General features: G+C 47.1%; 1 protein-coding gene across 5 annotated transcripts in view; it reads right to left on the reverse strand.

Moving 5' to 3' along the window:
* The window catches only part of C16H10orf90 (chromosome 16 C10orf90 homolog), a 223,035-nt gene that overhangs the window by 70,193 nt on the left and 136,161 nt on the right, over positions 1 to 16,681 (reverse strand). For 4 of the 5 annotated variants that reach the window (XM_049855214.1, XM_049855212.1, XM_049855215.1 and 1 more), the window contains one exon: positions 3,789 to 3,880. The exons of the other annotated variant lie outside the window; for it this stretch is intronic. In XM_049855214.1, the coding sequence (XP_049711171.1) occupies positions 3,789 to 3,880 (92 nt within the window). The remainder of the gene's footprint in view (positions 1 to 3,788; positions 3,881 to 16,681) is intronic. 5 annotated transcript variants of the gene reach the window in all.

Consider the following 16,681-nt stretch of genomic DNA (forward strand, 5'->3'; position numbering starts at 1 on the left):
CCCACTGGAGTGGGGATGCCTCCGTGCCTGCAGTAATTTATTTCTCCAAAGGATAAGAATCTAATCCAAACATACCTTTGAAATCTGTATTTTTCTCCACAAAACTGTTCTTTCGTTTTCCACTGTTGCTCTGCAGCCTACGACTATATTAGTCAGAGGGCTCTGTGAACACATTTCCCCACAGGTTTGCCCTGCAATCACCTCCAGGCTGGCTGCAAACATGCTCACTGCCATTTAGTTGACTGAGAGCCACCATTATTAGACAGCCTCTCAATCTAGTGGCATCTGACCCCCAATGTCAGTGTTTCTGCATGTGTGAGCTCACTCTGGTACACAGCAGGAGAGAAAGAAGAGTTGAAGTCGAATGGAAAAATGGCTTTTTCCTCCGTCACCATCGTGGAACTTAGGCACTTAGTAAAAACCAAAGGGTTCAATGCAGTGTAATGTGACAGCGAAACGCTGGCAAGAACCTAAATCCTGTTTGTATTAAAGGGGGGAAACAGGTAAGTAAATTCTGGTATGGACAACTGCATTTTACATTCTGCAGAAATTAAAAATAAAGATTACGAAGAATTTAAATGTCACAGGAAATTGCCTGTGATTGTGTTATGCAAAGAAGAATGCTATAAACGTTTATATACATTACCAAACCAAAACCAAACCCATTGCCATCAAGTCGATTCTGACTCACAGTGACCCTATGGGGCAGAGTGGAACTGCTCCACAGAGTTTCCAAAGAGCACTTGGCAGATTCGAACTGCCAAGCCTTTGATTAGCAGCTGTAGCACTTAATCACTATGCCACCAGGGTTTCCATATACATCACAATCCTATACTTATGTAAAAAATGCGTAGAAAAAGTAAGGGAAGAGAATATATATGTGTATATACATATATACACACACACACAAACACATATATATATTTCCTTACATATATAGTGCTACATTTTCTTGAGTTTCCCCCATTGAATCACCATCACTTTTGTTATCAGGAAAAATTTGAACACTTTCTTTCTAAAGAAAAGAACTCTGTCCCGTATTTCACTCCTCGTAAACAATCACTTGGCAGATAAAGTAAAAATACCTGGTTACAAATACCCGCACATCACTGCTGCAGCTCTGGCACATTTTGAAGGAGAGGTGAGCCGTCTTGCCCTTCCCCTGGAGGACAGAAGGGGATTTCTGGCGGGTAAAAGGGCAGGCATCTGTGTGAAGAGCTTCATCATCTCACAGCGCCTTTATACCAGACACATGCGGGAAAGATTTTAAAAGCTCACTGTTGGGGGGAATTTGAAAGCTGCACTGCTGATATGATCAAATTAGGTGATCTGGAGAATTCCAAAGCCGATGGATGGTGTGATTTCCTGGGAGTTATTTAACTCACCAGTTTGTCTCACTCTGGTGGCTAGAGTGTTACTGTGATGCTGGAAGCTATACCACCAGTATTTCAAATACCAGCGGTGTCGCCCATGTCAGACAGGTTTCAGCAGAGCTTCCAAGCTAAGACAGACTAGGAAGAAAGGCCTGACGATATACTTCCAAAAATTAGGCAATGATGTTATGGATCACAACAGAATATTGTCTGATATAGTTCTGGAAGATGAACCCCCTATATTGGAAGGCGTTCAAAATACACAGTGATAGCAACAATGGAATTGACGTACCAGTGATCAAAATACACAGTGATAATGGACTTGACATACCAGCAATTGTGAAGATGGTGCAGGACCAGCCAACCTTTCGTTCTGTTGTACATAAGGTCGCCATGTTGTTGTCGACTCAACAACAACTAACAACACAATGTTTAACTCAGTCACAGGCAATGATAGCATGCGTGTGTGCATGTGCGTGCGTGAATGTGTGTGCGTGTTTAGGGGCCCAGCCACACGGTACCAAAGATCTATCATAATTATTGACCAAACTGATTAATCTTGACATCGATATGGAAATGTTGATATTTGCCAGCTAAATGTTAATGGGAAAGATCTTCAGTGCAGATTGTTTTTAAAAAAGAGTAGTGATGGATCTTAGCAGACCCGCCTTAGTAGATTTACTCCTGTCTCCTCTGTCGTCCTCCCCCCCAACTGCTGTCACCTCTGAGTGATGTTCTCCATGATCCACTGCTCCTCCTACTCATTCCCCTCTTCCCTGGACCCCAGGGCTCCTGCTCCTGCTCCTAGGGAGTGAATTAGTTACTGCCACACATCTTCACAGCTTGAGACAGTGAGCTTAGGTCTGCCCATAGACAAGGGTTTAACGCTTGAAGGCTAAGTCTCAGGATCCAAAACAGCATTCTCTCTCCACATTGGGGGATTTCAAGCCTGGGGTCTCTGACGGGAAAGCTGAACTGTATTCAATACAGACCTACATCGTAGACTAATACCTTAGACAAGCATTTTGGGGGAAAATATTTTGTTACGAAGGTCTTTCTTAATCTGTTATGATAGATCAATTTTTATAATGCCACTCTATCCTAGAATTATAAACATTGGAGGCAGAACACCATTTGTAAAAGACAACAGATGCCTTGTAAGTTGTAATACCTCAGGCAATTCTTTAAGGCTGGAAGGCCCCTGCTGGAAGTTCTGTTTACTGGATTGGGCTTTCCTCAAAGGCTCTGATAGAGCTGGTTAAGAACAGAAGCTCTGGAGCCAGACAGCTTTGGGTCTGCCACTTATGAGCTGGGAGATTTGGGGTCGGTCACCGACTGGAGATTTAATTGTCTCATCTGTAAAATGGTATAGTAACAGTACCTCCATTCTGTGATTGTGGACAGTATTAAATGAGTCAGTCAATTAGGCAGAGCCTGGCATTTGATAAGGTGACATTATCACTGTGTACACAGTTCTTTGATCCCTAGGATCTGAGACGTTTCATTTTATAATTTGACCTCTAATTTTCTTCCCTATTTCAGACCACTGCTTTTTGTAGTTTTTTCAACCTATACTACTAGTTAGTTCTATTTCGTATTACTTCTTCCCCGCTTTCAAAATGCTATACACTCACTCCTTACTTATCAGCTATCTCGTTATCTGATATTTCGCATTTACAACAGTAGCAGAAGTCTACTATCCAGCTATTTTGAGCATCAGTGGCATACGTCTGGCAGTAATGAACGCGAAGTTGCAAATCCAGAGTGACATTTGCTGTGTTGGTTAAGGTTGTGTGCCAAATTGTCTGGGCCATGATTCTTAGTGGTGTGGCAGTTGTGTAATGATGTAGTCATCCTTCATTTTCACGTAACACCATTTTTCACATAACAACCTGGTCTTTGGGACCTAACCATGTCAATAAGTGAGGGGTGGGTGTATCTATCTTCAGCAGATTAATTTTGATTTAAAAGTAAAGTCCAATCACCATACTGTCTTATGATGTTGCCAGTTTACGAATTGTTGGTGAAGACTGAAAGGGAATAATTGACTGTCCAAACCAAAAAAAAAAAAAAAAAAAACCCAGTGCCCTCGAGTCGACTCTGACTCATAGCGACCCTATAGGACGGAGTAGAACTGCCCCGCAGAGTTTCCAAGGAGCGCCGGGCAGATGTGAACTGCCGACCCTTTCGTTAGCAGCTGTAGCACTTAACCACTACGCCAGGGTTTCCACTGACTGTCCAGAGCAGACTTTAATGTAACAAGTATCCATCACCGATGGTTAGATTTCCTGCTGCTTTAATTCAGTTTTTGGGTAAACAAAATAAAGCGTAAACGCATCATAAGAAGCTCAGTGATCATGTTTTACAGGTGGGTACATTCTGCTGAATACTGTAGAAGTCAGAAACATACGTTACCTCAGTGAAGTGAGATTTCTTCTCTGTAACATCAGACTGGAGATTTCTAAGGGCAGTTTGATCATTTACACTGTACCGGTTGTCCGAGAATCCTAGGCAAAAGGAAAGGGTAAAATGGAATACATAACTTTGCTATAGAATGTAATGCCACCTATTCACATATTATACTAACCAGTAGGAAACCCAGTACATTCCCACCCTCACGCATCCCATCCCCTCCATTTAGGCTCTCTGAGTTCATTATTATTGAGTTCTTTAGGCTGCAAGTTTCCTTGTTCCATATTGTTGTTTATGTTCCTTAGACTCAGTAATAATCAAACAAATTGAGGGCTATCACATTCACCGGTGTCCTGAGGTGACACCCAGCAGAACAGAGAATCACACCTATAGATTTCCCAACACCACTAGAATTAGGAAAAGCTGAAATACAAGACTGCTTTCATTCAAACATTCTCCGAGGGGTAAGGAGCAACTCAGACACTGAGATTGAAATTGTTTTAGAATACCTAAGGATAATTTTGTGATAATATTTTGAGGATAAAGGAGACACCATGTGCAAAGCCCTTCCTATGTGCCCGACATACAATAAGCTCTAGGTAAACGCTGGTCACAAAGGCAACCACGAATATCATCTGGTCCAAGGCCACACAGCTGTGGACCAAGAATCAGAGAACCTGCATTCGAGTCCTGGCTTCACCATCAACTCATTTGATACTGATGGACAAGGCTACAGCACCAGTCTCAGCCTGGATTTCCTCATCTAGGTCTCCCAAACCTGCCTTGCACCCCTCATGGAGCACTAGGCAGGAGTGTTCTCAAGGAAGAGTACTCTTCAGATTCATGCTGGCAGTATTAAGTCGGCCTTTTTTTGGGGCCTTAGGACTGAGACAGGCCTTAGACTGCAAGCCCTCAGCACCAACAACCCTAAAGGTCTCTACCAGTAGCCTTTTGTAATGTTGTTAATGCAGGAATGTGAATCAAATACAGGGAGGCTGGTGTGCAGATGGACGGGAGACAACCCGGCCAGAGACTTGGCTTCTGCAGCCCAGGGTAACAATTGTGCCTCCACAATGCAGACTTTCTGGAAGAGTGATTTTTCGAAAGGATGCAAAAAATAGTTCCCCAACTGCTACTGCTGGTGACGGAGAAGAGATTTAAGTAACTCTCTAAACAAGAGTCCTGCCTTTATCAATGCATCCCAAGGGTTTATTAAAATTTTTAGATATGATTTAAAGCATTCGATGGGGAAAATTACATGCTGTGGCATTTTCAAGTATGGCAGATTTCCAAAGGGGTGAGGTCATGGCTCAGGGGAATTTCTAAGGCCACCACTGACCAGTCCAAAGCCTGTCCATGTCTCATCTCATCTTTGGGTGATGAGAGAACCTCCATTAGCTCTCACTCAGCTGGCCCTCTATCTATGAATGACAGAGACAGTCATCAGGGCTGATGTGCACAGATTACTTTTTGTTAAGCACAAATATAAGACCCGAAAGGTCTCATAGATTTCTGTGCAGAGTCGGTGCATCATGGTGAACTGACAATAAAGCTGATGAAGGCTGAAATCACCAGCTATTGTTGGAAGTATGCGGCATCAAGGCTAAGAGCTCTGGAGTCAGCATAGGCTTTGGGGTCAGACGGATCTGGCCCCAGGCTGACCTGCAGTGGGCGAGCTGCTTAACCTTTCCGAGTTTCTTCATCCGTAACATGCACACAAAAATACCTCCTGTGTAACCTTGCAGCCGGTGTACTTGCACCAGGGCTGGGATGTGGGGTTCATGCTAGATAAATGGCACCAGTTAAGACTATTAATAAGTGTGACCAAGACAGCCCTCCTCAAGGCTAAGGTGGTCACTAGTACCAGTGGTCGAGAAGCCACTGGAACCAGACCCAGAGTCCCAGGGCCTGAATCCCAGCTCTAGCCACATATGTGGCTTTGGGCAACTTACTCAGCATCCCTTGGTCCTGCCCAGAACATAACAACATACAATAAACACTAGCTATTGGGAAGTGCCATCATCTCTAGCATAGAGAAGGGAGAACTGCTGTGATCAGACAAACGGGGCCTGTGTACTCATTCCCTACTGCTTCCGCAACAAATTACCATAAATTTAGTGGCTAAGACAACAGAAATGTATTATTTCACAACTCTGGGGGTCAGAAGTCCAAAGTGGGTTTCACTACAGTAAAGCAAAGGTGTTAGCATGACTGTGTTCCTTCTGGAAGAGCAGTGGAGATCCATTTCCTTGCCTCGTCCATCTTTTCGAGGCCGCCTGTGTTCTACAGCTATGGCTCCCAGCCAGCAAACGCACCAGTCCGGCCTCTGCTTCCCCGGTCACATCCCCTTCTCTCTGACTCTCCTGCCTCCCTCTGATAAGGACCCTTGTGATCACATGAGGCCCACCCAGATAATCCCACATAATCTCCCCATCCAAAAGTTCTTAATTTAGTCACATCTGCAAAGCCCCTTTCTCCATGTCAGGTGTCATAGTCACAGGTCCTGGGAATGGGATGTGGACACCTTTGTGGGGTGACTAGTATCCTCCTTGCCATAGACCATTTGGGGAGACTGAGGTCGATGTACTGGGTGGAATGTCAGGGCCTTTAAAGAGAAGAGCATGAGGACTACACTGCGTCATAGGAAAGCGTCTGCAGCGCAACATTTACCAGAAGAGAAGAATCCAAATCTGTGAACTATGTGATCTCAACATTTTTTAAAAAGTACACAGGAATCCATGAAACAGTAAAGTTGCAACATCAAGCCTATTTTTGAAAGAAATTGGGTTACGACTCTAAGCCACATATGAGGATGGCTTATACAATAACGGAGCCCTGGTGGTGAAGTGGTTAAGAGCTCAGACTGCTAACCAAAAAGGAGGCAGTTCAAATCCACCAGCTGCTGCTTACAAACCCCATGGGCCAGTTCTATTCTGTCCTATAGCATCACTATGAGTTGGAGTCAACTTGACAGCAACAGGTTTATACAATAATGATCCCAAAAGACATCAGGAATTGAGTTACCAGAGGGATTAAAAGCCTAGACTACAGGGAAACAAAGACCCCCGCTCAAATCCTTCTCTGCCACTAACCACTTGGGCTCACAACTTAAATTCTTTGAGCAAGTTACTTAACTTGCCAGAGCCTCATTCCCCCACGTGTCAGAGGGAACATAAGACCTGTCTCCTAGAGTGGTTACAACAGTGAGATGATGACTCTCAAGGACTTAGCCGAGTGTCTGGCAGGTACCCTGTTCTCGCCCGATGTAACCGTCCTTCCCATGATGGAGGCCTCTGCCTTTGGTGGAGGCTGCTCTCACTGGAGGCTGCTCTCACTGGAGGCTGCTTTCACTGGAGGCTGCTCTCACTGGAGGATGCCCTCACTGGAGGATACTCTCACTGGAGGCTGCTCTCACTGGGTCTCACTGGAGGCTGCTTTCACTGGAGGATGCTCTCGCTGGAGGCTGCTCTCACTGGAGGCTACTCTCACTGGAGGATGACCTCACTGGAGGATACTCTCACTGGAGGCTGCTCTCACTGGGTCTCACTGGAGGCTGCTTTCACTGGAGGATGCTCTCACTGGAGGCTGCTCTCACTAGAGGCTGCTCTCACTGGAGGATGCTCTCACTAGAGTCTGCTCTCACTGGAGGCTGCTCTCACTAGAGTCTGCTCTCACTGGAGGATGCTCTCACTAGAGTCTGCTCTCACTGGAGGATGCTCTCACTGGAGGATGCTCTCACTGGAGGATGCTCTCACTGGAGGATGCTCTCACTGGCATCTGGAGCAAGGTGAGGCTGGCAAGAGCAAGACTGACTGGTGTTTTGGCTTTTCCAGCAGCCCAGATGGAGCAGTTTCCTGGGAGGACACTTGGTGTCTCTGATAGAGAAAACTGCATAAGACAGCGCTGGCTGTGGTTTCTAGAAGGGCTCCTGGTGCAAGGACAGGAGGCGGCTGGACCGTCCCCATGGTCCCTCCATGGGGCGGCCTTGGCAGCTGCACCAACCAGCTCTCACACAGGACGTCTGCCCGGGGTCCATTGTCCCGTCCTGCTGCACCTCGGAGAGCCTCCTCAGCCCCCCTCCAAGGCCTTCCAAATCACCCAAGGCCTGCCCGCCATTGGAAAACCCCCATGAATTGGAGCTGGTGGATTTGAACGACCGACGCTTTGGTTATCAGCCAAGTTCTTAAACACTGTGCCACCAGGGCTCCTACCACAGGCTAGGTGGCTTAAAACAACGGAAATGGATTCTCTCACAGTCTGGAGGCCAGAAGTCCAAAACCGAGGTGTCGGCAGGGCCTTGCTCCCTCCGGAGGCTCTAGGGGAGCATCCTTCTTTGCCTCCTCCAGCTTTGGGGGTACAGGGGAACCTGGGCCTTCCTCACTCCAATCTCTGCCTCCTTGGTCACATGGCCCCCTCATCTCCTGTCTCTGCCTTACTGCTATAAGGCCACTTGCCATTGGAGCCAGGGCCCAGAATAATCCAGCGTAAACTCCTCCTTTCAAAATCCTAAACTTAATCACATCTTCACCATGTAAGGTAATGTTCACCCTATTACTATATAAACTAATTGTCACAGGTTCCGGGGATTAGGATGTAGACATATATTTTTGGGAGGCACCATTCAGCTACTACAAGTATAAAAGCAGAAAAACCCAGCACATTTAGAGAAGAGCAAATCACATATTACGGGAAGCAGGGGATTTGAGTAAGGAATTATATACACTCCCGCACAGCATCCAGTACTGGCTTGAATTGTCTGGGCAATAATAGCAGATGAGCAGCACTGTGTATTGCCTAATAAATAATTCACCACATAAAATGTAAATGACCAAAACTCAAGCCTTCAGTTAATTTAGTAAGTTTACTTATTTTCATGGAAACCCTGGTGGCGTAATGGTTAAGAGCTAAGGCTGCTAACCAAAAGCTTGGCAGTTTGAATCCACCAGGAGCTCCTTGGAAACCCTATGGGGCAGTTCTGTGGTTCTCAACAGGGCAGAGACAGTGCCTTCCCTTAAAAGTGCGGTCAAGTTGTTTTTTGACTCGTGGTGACCCCGCGTGACAGAGGAGAACTGCTCCACAGGATTGTCTAGGCTGTCATCTTTACGGAAGCAGATCACCGGATCTTTCTCCTGCAGAGTGGCTGTGTAGGTTCAAACTGCCAACCTTTTCGTTAGCAGCCGAGCCTCTAACCAGTACACTACCAGGGCTCCTTGCAGTCTTAGAGTGTGTGATTTTCAGCAGATCTTTAAGGATACCCCCTTTTAGTATCTTGAAATAGATGGTTCTCATAGAGAATCACTGTTTAGATTTGAATTAGCACTCTCATCTCTGAGATTTGTCCCTGGTGACTGCCCAGTTCCTCTGAAGAATCTTATCTCTTCGCCTTCTGGAACAACGTGGCCTCCCCACTGTCTTCCCACCTCTTAGCTATGCATCTCAGTCTCTTTTGTGGGCTTCCTCCCTGACCCCTCTGCTCTCTCTCTCCACCCTCTCATCTAATTTCAGACACACCCTGGCCTCCGCTCCCTCCACAGACCACTGCAAGGCAGGAAATAATCCATATCCCATCTCCTCAGGGAGCACGAACCCTTAGAGCCAGCTGCCTCCAAGGCGCCTCAAACTCAGCTGTTTTGCATGGGAACCGACTAACTCCTGTCAAGCTCCCCTGCTCCCCCATGCTCATTATTTTGGTGAGAAGTCACCACCCCCCATCACCCACCATAGAGGCTGAGGAGTCACCTCCACCGTCTCCCTTTCCCTGGCCTCCAGCTGACAGCCAGGCCTGTTTTCTCTTCTAAAAAAGGCTCTACTCCTTCCTCTCTGGCTGGTCTTCCAGCTACTGCCTGGTTTCAGCAAGGCCACAATCAAGCTGGTGACCCTCCTGCCTCCTCTCCTGTCGGTTCCCAAAAATACTTTTTACATCTACCAGTTTGTGACCTCGTGGGTGTCACATAAAAAAAAAAAAATGCTCCTTTGAAAAATCTAATGAAAGGGATATTTTCTGCCCCAGAACAGGGCCTGTGAAACTCTGCACATGTATACGGAGGCTACTGAGCTGCCTGGGGCCATCCTGGGGCTCTCCGGGTCCAAGGAGTCCAGGAAAGAATCCTTGAGATACTACTAACTGAAAGGCTTGTGGCTCTAACCAACCCAGTGTCACCACAGAAGAAAGGCCTGGAGACCTGCTTCCATAAATATCACAGCCACTAAAACCCTGTGGAGCAGTCCTACTCCGTAACACGTGGGGTGACCATGATTTGAAATCAACTCGACAGTAAAGGGTACCCTGCTTCCCAGGTGTGCCCCATTCAAATATCTCTGTCTCTGTCCTCTAGTGCGGCTTTTCCTACCTTGCCCTTTGGGCTAACTCCTAACTCCTTGCCCTTGAGACAGCTCCAGATCACCTCCTCTTGGAAGTGCTTCTGGATTTCACCCCTCAGCCACACTCAACTCACGCTGTGATGGAGCCAGGCCCTCAGGACCGTGTGCCCCTACTACATGGCTCCGTGATTACCTGCCCATGATTCTGTCTCCTCAACTTGACCGGGGTCTTTAGAAACGTTTTGTTCATCCCTGCTCCGCCCCAGTGCCTAGCGTGGTGGCTAGCCACCGGAAGACACTCGCTGAATGTGGACCCAATGAACATAATATTTCATATTTCGGTAAGAGTTACACCTGTGGGAAAAAATCAGAACATACCTTCCTCAGACAGTTTGATCACATTCCACTGATGTTTCAAAGACATTTCACTCCATTTCAAAGGTCTTTAACGACAAGGATGTGTCTGACTAAACGAGAGAAAAAATAGCCACAGCTGACAGCTGTAACTGCTCTCAGAACGAGCCAGGCTCCCAACCTTCTGTCCCTGGCTGAAGAACATCAAGAAGTTCTACAGTGTGAGGAAGTCACCGGAATGTTTGCACGGCGACCACTGGGCCGGGTGGTGGAGAGCCGCGTGAGGCCATCCTGGCACCATTTCTTGTTAGCGGTAATTGCCATCATCACCTTGACTTTCATATCTGAGGCTGTTTTGGCAACTAGCAAATGTTTTCATGAGCACTGTCTAAACGATTTTTTGCGGAGCACTGTGAGAGAGATATGAGACAAAGATCTATTTTATCCACGGTCTACAGTCAAATACAAAGTTCTCCTCTTTCTCCCCAATATCTCAGTACTTTATTTTTTTACCCTGTTTGGATGCTACTGGGTCCCTTGCCAAAAAACATTTTAGTGTGTTTAAAGTTTCCTTAGCACTGAAATCTGTTCCAATAACGTCGCAATGTTGATTTCTCTAACCTACTTATAATATGCATTACCAGCCTATTTTTGCAAACCAGTTTTATCCAGAAAATTGGGCAATACGATTGTCTGTTTACCACACAAGCTATTACACGAACAATGGCTTTTCATACAATTTAATAAAACACCTTTGACACTAAATTATAATGAGCGCTGTTTCATAGTTTATGCCCAACCAAGTTTGAGATAGGTTATAATTAACCACTCGGATAATAACCAGTCAAACCATGATAAAAGAGGCAAATAATGAAGGGGAGAAATGTGTGAACCAAAACACCTGTTGTAAAGGTGGCGCTGGTACAGATGGATCTAACTTACGGCTGGTTTCCAACAGCTAGCACCGATGGGAGACCTGATCAATTGTATAACTGGGTGCCTTTAAAATGAAATACACCGTTTAATAAGGAGAGAAGTTTTATGCCCTGTGATAAGACACTTATAGCAGCGTGGGCTATTCTATATAAGGGGTCTTACACAATGCAATAGAGTCACTGTGAGTGGGATTTGACAGCAACAGGTAAAACAATGCAAAGGACAGTGCCTTTGTAAGCAGTTTTAGAAACATTGGACCAAGTGTAAATGTAACTGAATAACACCCAGGTTCTTTGAGTCTGGTCAGTGAGGCTATCACGTCATGGTGGCTAAAATATATTGCATGTTCACAGCATGACAGACATCGGGTAAGAGCCACACAAGTGTTACATCATTTACCGCTCAACCTGCATTTTTTGATGGAAACTATTATTACCCCCATTTTACAGATGAGGAAGCTGAGCCTCGTTTAAGTAATTTACCAAGGGACATGCATCCACAAGCCGTAAAGCTGAGAATCTTCAATACTAATGACCACTGAACGTATAGAAAAGGTAAAGGTAACGTAGAAGAGGGACAATATCTAAAGGCCCTGAAGACATCCCCTCTGAAGCTCCGTAAAGTCAGCTGACCAAGCAGCCTGGCTGCTGGCGTCAGACTTCAGTGATGCTTGGCTCTGCCACATTCTAACGCTCTGGCGTCGGACAAGTCACAAGTCCTCCAGCCTCGGTTTGTTCCTCTAGAGAAGAGGAACCTGACGTGCACCATCGGGCTGGGATGAAGATTTTCACGGCTCAGTGCTGTGCCTGGCACCTCACAGACCCTCAAAAAATGGAATCGTTATTACCCACAGTTTTATGTATAATTTCCATCTCTCTCAGAGAGATAACAGTGCGTGATAAAGATGTTTAAAAAGCCTGTTCACTGAACAGTGCAGCACTTGGGCTCTAGATGTATTCTGAGACTCCTGAACCTTGAGTGTTAGCCTTCTGGCCCTCTGTCTCTGGGGCATGGCATCCCAGCTCTGCCTGTCCTGTGGCCCCCTGCCCCATAGGCTCCTCTGGAGGACTGACCTCCAGGACTGTGGTGATGACCAAGCAGAGGATGTGTGCGGAAGCACTTGGCAAACCACCATGCCGCGTGCGTGGCATTCACGTGATCGTGTTCCATTCAGCCAATGATTCCAGAGAACCTGACCTCTTGAGGTCCTGAGCTAGGCGTGGGGTAACAAAGGTGAATAGAGCAGAGTCCCCACCTGTGAAGAGTTTATAGTCTACAGACAAGTGACACACGTGAAGGTACCCTTTCCAGTGCAATGGGGATTCGATGTTCCCTTTTAGGGGTGTCTTTCGCCTTTCATTCCACTGTCCTGTCCTGGTCTTATCATACAATATTTTCCTAGCAAGCACTAGAGTGTTTAGGTGTTTTAAGATTTTCTAATACTTAGCAAGCACTACTGTTTTTTTGAGAGCTAGGCAGGGCAAAGAGATAGACCCATGGGTAGGCGACATTCAGTAGTAATGGTAACTCCATCGTTAAAAACAACCCCTTCCTTCCTGCGTGTCCACGTGCCCAGGGATGGGAATAGCTTATTTTACATCCTTGACAGACTAGGCAGAGGCCATCCCTGTCATGAAGCCCAAGCACCTTCACTGAGGTTTCCTGAGAGAGGAAGAGAGTGCTGTGCCCCCACTGGCAGAGCTGGGAAGAAGCCCAAGTGAGAAGACCAGGGGCTGTGCGAGTGGAAAGTTCAGCTGGGATTCCCAGGGCTTCAGGCCAGAGCAGAGACTTACAGCCTGGCCTGAGCCGGGGCCCAGCATGGGCAGCAGGACAGGGGAGTGGGAGCAAGGGGCAGCTTGAGGAGAGTTGTACGATGAGGCTTCTGCCTTAAAAGAGACACCGGTGATGTGAGGGGGAGAGTCCAGACAGGCATGCAGGACTCTGGGTCCCAGACCCAACCCAGCCACAAACTGTGCTGTGACCAAGAGCAGGGCAGCCCCTCCTCTGGGCCTCAGCTTCCCTGTCAGAGAAATGAGGAGTGTGCAGGGGCAGCGTGGCAGCCACCTCTAGCTGGGCCCAGGGGACTTGTCCTTGCTGGCACGTCTCCAAGGCCTTGGTGGCATGTGAGGGGTATGTGTGTGAGATAGTGCACATTCCCACTGGAGCTTCTGCTTCCCTGGGGTGGAGAAGTGCACCAGTGTGTCCTCCTCTTCTTCAAGGAGGCAGGGCAGTGGTGGTTCAGGGGTAGAAGTCTCCCCTTCCATGCTGGAGGCCTGGGTTTGACTCCTAGCCAATGCACCACAGGCACAGCCACCACACGTCTTCCAGCGGAGGAGACCTGCATGTGGCTACAAAGCAGAACAGGTTTCAGTGGAGCTTCCAGACTAAGACAGATTAGGAAGAAAGGCCTGGTGATCTACTTCTGAAAATCAGCCAGTGAAAACCCTACGGATCACAACAGTCCAATCCACAGCCGATCATGGGGATGGCACAGGATCCGGCAAGTTTCAGTTTGTTGTGCACGGGGTCGCCATGAGTTGGGGGCCAGCTCGAGGACACATAACAACAACAATGATCTCCAAGCTCATTGTACAAGAGTCATGATGACATTGTATTCAAAGTTACGGTGGCCTTGATTTAAGAGGTGACCATTTCTGCCTTCACAGGTGGGGGCAGAATACCAGGACCCTAACATCAGCAGCTGCAGCAGGATCCAACGAGCAGACTCATTAGCTGGGGTGAGGGTGAGCAAGGACTCATTGCCGGCTTTGAGTTCAGGGCTGGGTAACAAGCACTCATAAGGAAGAGGACTGAACCTTCTTAGAAGCCTTCTGCCAAGGGGAGCCTTGAGCTGCCTCCAGCCAGCCTCGGAGCCCTGCTTCGGGGGGAGTGAGAAGCTACTCCTGCTGTCAGCTCAGGGCGCATCACATAAACACAACACAGAAGTGTTTTCATAAGATGTCAGGATGGCATTTGTCTCTTCCACACGGAGCGGTATAGCTTGTGTCTTGCGTTTGTGTGGCTTCTCATTTCTCGCGCAGCTGGGTTGGCTGGAGCGGCGTGTCTGGGCCTGGAGCAGGAGCCTGCAGAGATGACAGTCTCTGCTGTGGATGGACAAACAAGTCGGGTACAGCGGCTGAAAGCCGAGTCATAAATCCCTCATGATAAGAGCCATTAGCCACACACTGCACATTGGGGGTCTGGGAGAGCCGTTGTCACCAGACCGGATCTGAGAATCCAGCATCAAAGGAAAACCTCAGCTCAGAGATGCTCACACACACGACTGCCATTATCCTCCATCCCTACTTAGAGCACAAAAGTGGCCTCTTTCCAGAACTGAACACGGCTCATCAGCCAGGCAGGACAATGAGAAGAAGGTGGCTATTCTCCCCTCTTGTGTTTTCCGTTTTGCTTTGGGCTTTTTTGTTTCTGTTTCATTATTGATGCTTAATGGCTCAAACATCCCAGCAAACCTTGTCCTCTACTAGTCCTTCCTGCTCTACACCCTGTATACTCACAGCGACCCTGTGGGACAGAGCAGAACTGCCCCATAAAAAAAAAAGGGTTTCCAAATTGGAAATCTTGACCGAAGCAGACGGCCACACACCTTTTTCCTGTGGAGCAAATGGCAGACTCTAAATTTAGGCAAAGAAAACCGCTTGATGGTGCAAAGGGTTAACGCACTCAGCTGCTAACTGAAAGTTTGGAGGTTCCAGTCCACCCAGAGACAACTTCGAAGAAAGGCCTGGTGATCTACTTCTGAAAATTCAGCCACGGGAAACCCTGTGGAGCACAGCTATGCTCTGATACACACGGGGTCACCATGAGTCAGGATCAACTCGACATTAACTGGGAAACTTAGGCAAGAGCCAAAAGCCAAGAGCCAGGAAAATTGAGTCCCCTCAAAGCTATCAGAGCATACAAATCAAAGGCCGCTTTAGACATCAGCTTGTCCACACCTACCACTAAACAAAAAACAGAAACGGGCTCAGAGGGCCGGGGCTTGCCACAGAAGCCCCCAGCTAGGATGGGGCCCGAGGCAGGTTTGCACAGGCAAGGTAAACAAAGACCCCAGATCTCGGCCTCTCAGCCCCATTCTCTTCTCACCGCGCCTCCTCTGTCTGGCAGAGCTGTTCTCTCTACAGTGGTTTAACACAGCGGCTTTACTGAGATACAACACACAGGCCTTATAATTTACCCACTGAAAGCTTACAGTGCAATGGTTTTTAGTATACTCACAAAGTTATGCATCTACCACCCCTATCTAATTCTAGAACGTTTTCACCATCCCCCAAAGAAACCCTGTACCCATTAGCAGTCACTCCCAGTACCCCTTGGACCCCCCAGCCCCTGCACCCACTAATCTACTTTCTGTCTCTGTGAATTTGCCTATTCTGGACTTTTCATATAAATGGAATCATACAACATGTGGCCTTCTTTCTGCACAGGCCTTCTTTCACTTAGCATATTTTCAAGGTTCATCCACGCATCAGATCCCTGTATCTGTTCCTTTATATTGCCAAATATTACTCCATCATATGGCCACACCGCTCTCTGTGTGTACTCATCAGTTCGTGGACATTCGGGTGGTTCCCATTTGTAGGCTGTTCAGAAGAATGCTGCTGTGAACGTTTGTGTACAAGTTTTTGCACGGACATGCGTTTTCATTTTTCCTGGGTATTTACCTAGGAGTGGAATTACCAGGTCATGTGGTGACCCTATGTTTAATTTTTGTGGAACTGCAAACCGTTTTCCAAAGTGACTGCACCAGTTTAAAATGCTACCTACCGGCATTGTATGAAGGTTTGAATTTTTCCACATCCTCACTGTCTTAGTTACCTAGTGCTGCTATAACAGAAATACCACAAGTAGATGGTTTTCACGAACAGAAGTTTATTCCCTCACAGTCTAGTAGGCTAGAAGTCCATATTCAGGGCTTCAACTCCAGGGGAAGGTTTTTTCTCTCTGTAGACTCTGGAGGAAGGTCCTTGTCATCAATCTTCCCCTGGACTAGGAGCTTCTCAGCACAGGGACCCCGGGTACAAAGGACATGCTATTCTCCCAGCTTTGCTTCTTGGTGGTATGAGGTCCCCATGTTTCTCTGCTCAGTTCTCTCTTTTGTATCTCAACAGAGATTGACTCAAGACACAATCCAATCTTGTAGTTTGAGTCCTGCCTCATTAATATAACTGCCACTATATCCCATCTCATCAACATCATGGAGGCAGGATTTATAACCCACAGGAAAATCACACCAGATGACAAAATGGTGAACAGTCACACAA

The sequence above is a fragment of the Elephas maximus genome, chromosome 16 (genome assembly GCF_024166365.1).
Source record: "Elephas maximus indicus isolate mEleMax1 chromosome 16, mEleMax1 primary haplotype, whole genome shotgun sequence".
NCBI lineage: Eukaryota > Metazoa > Chordata > Mammalia > Proboscidea > Elephantidae > Elephas > Elephas maximus.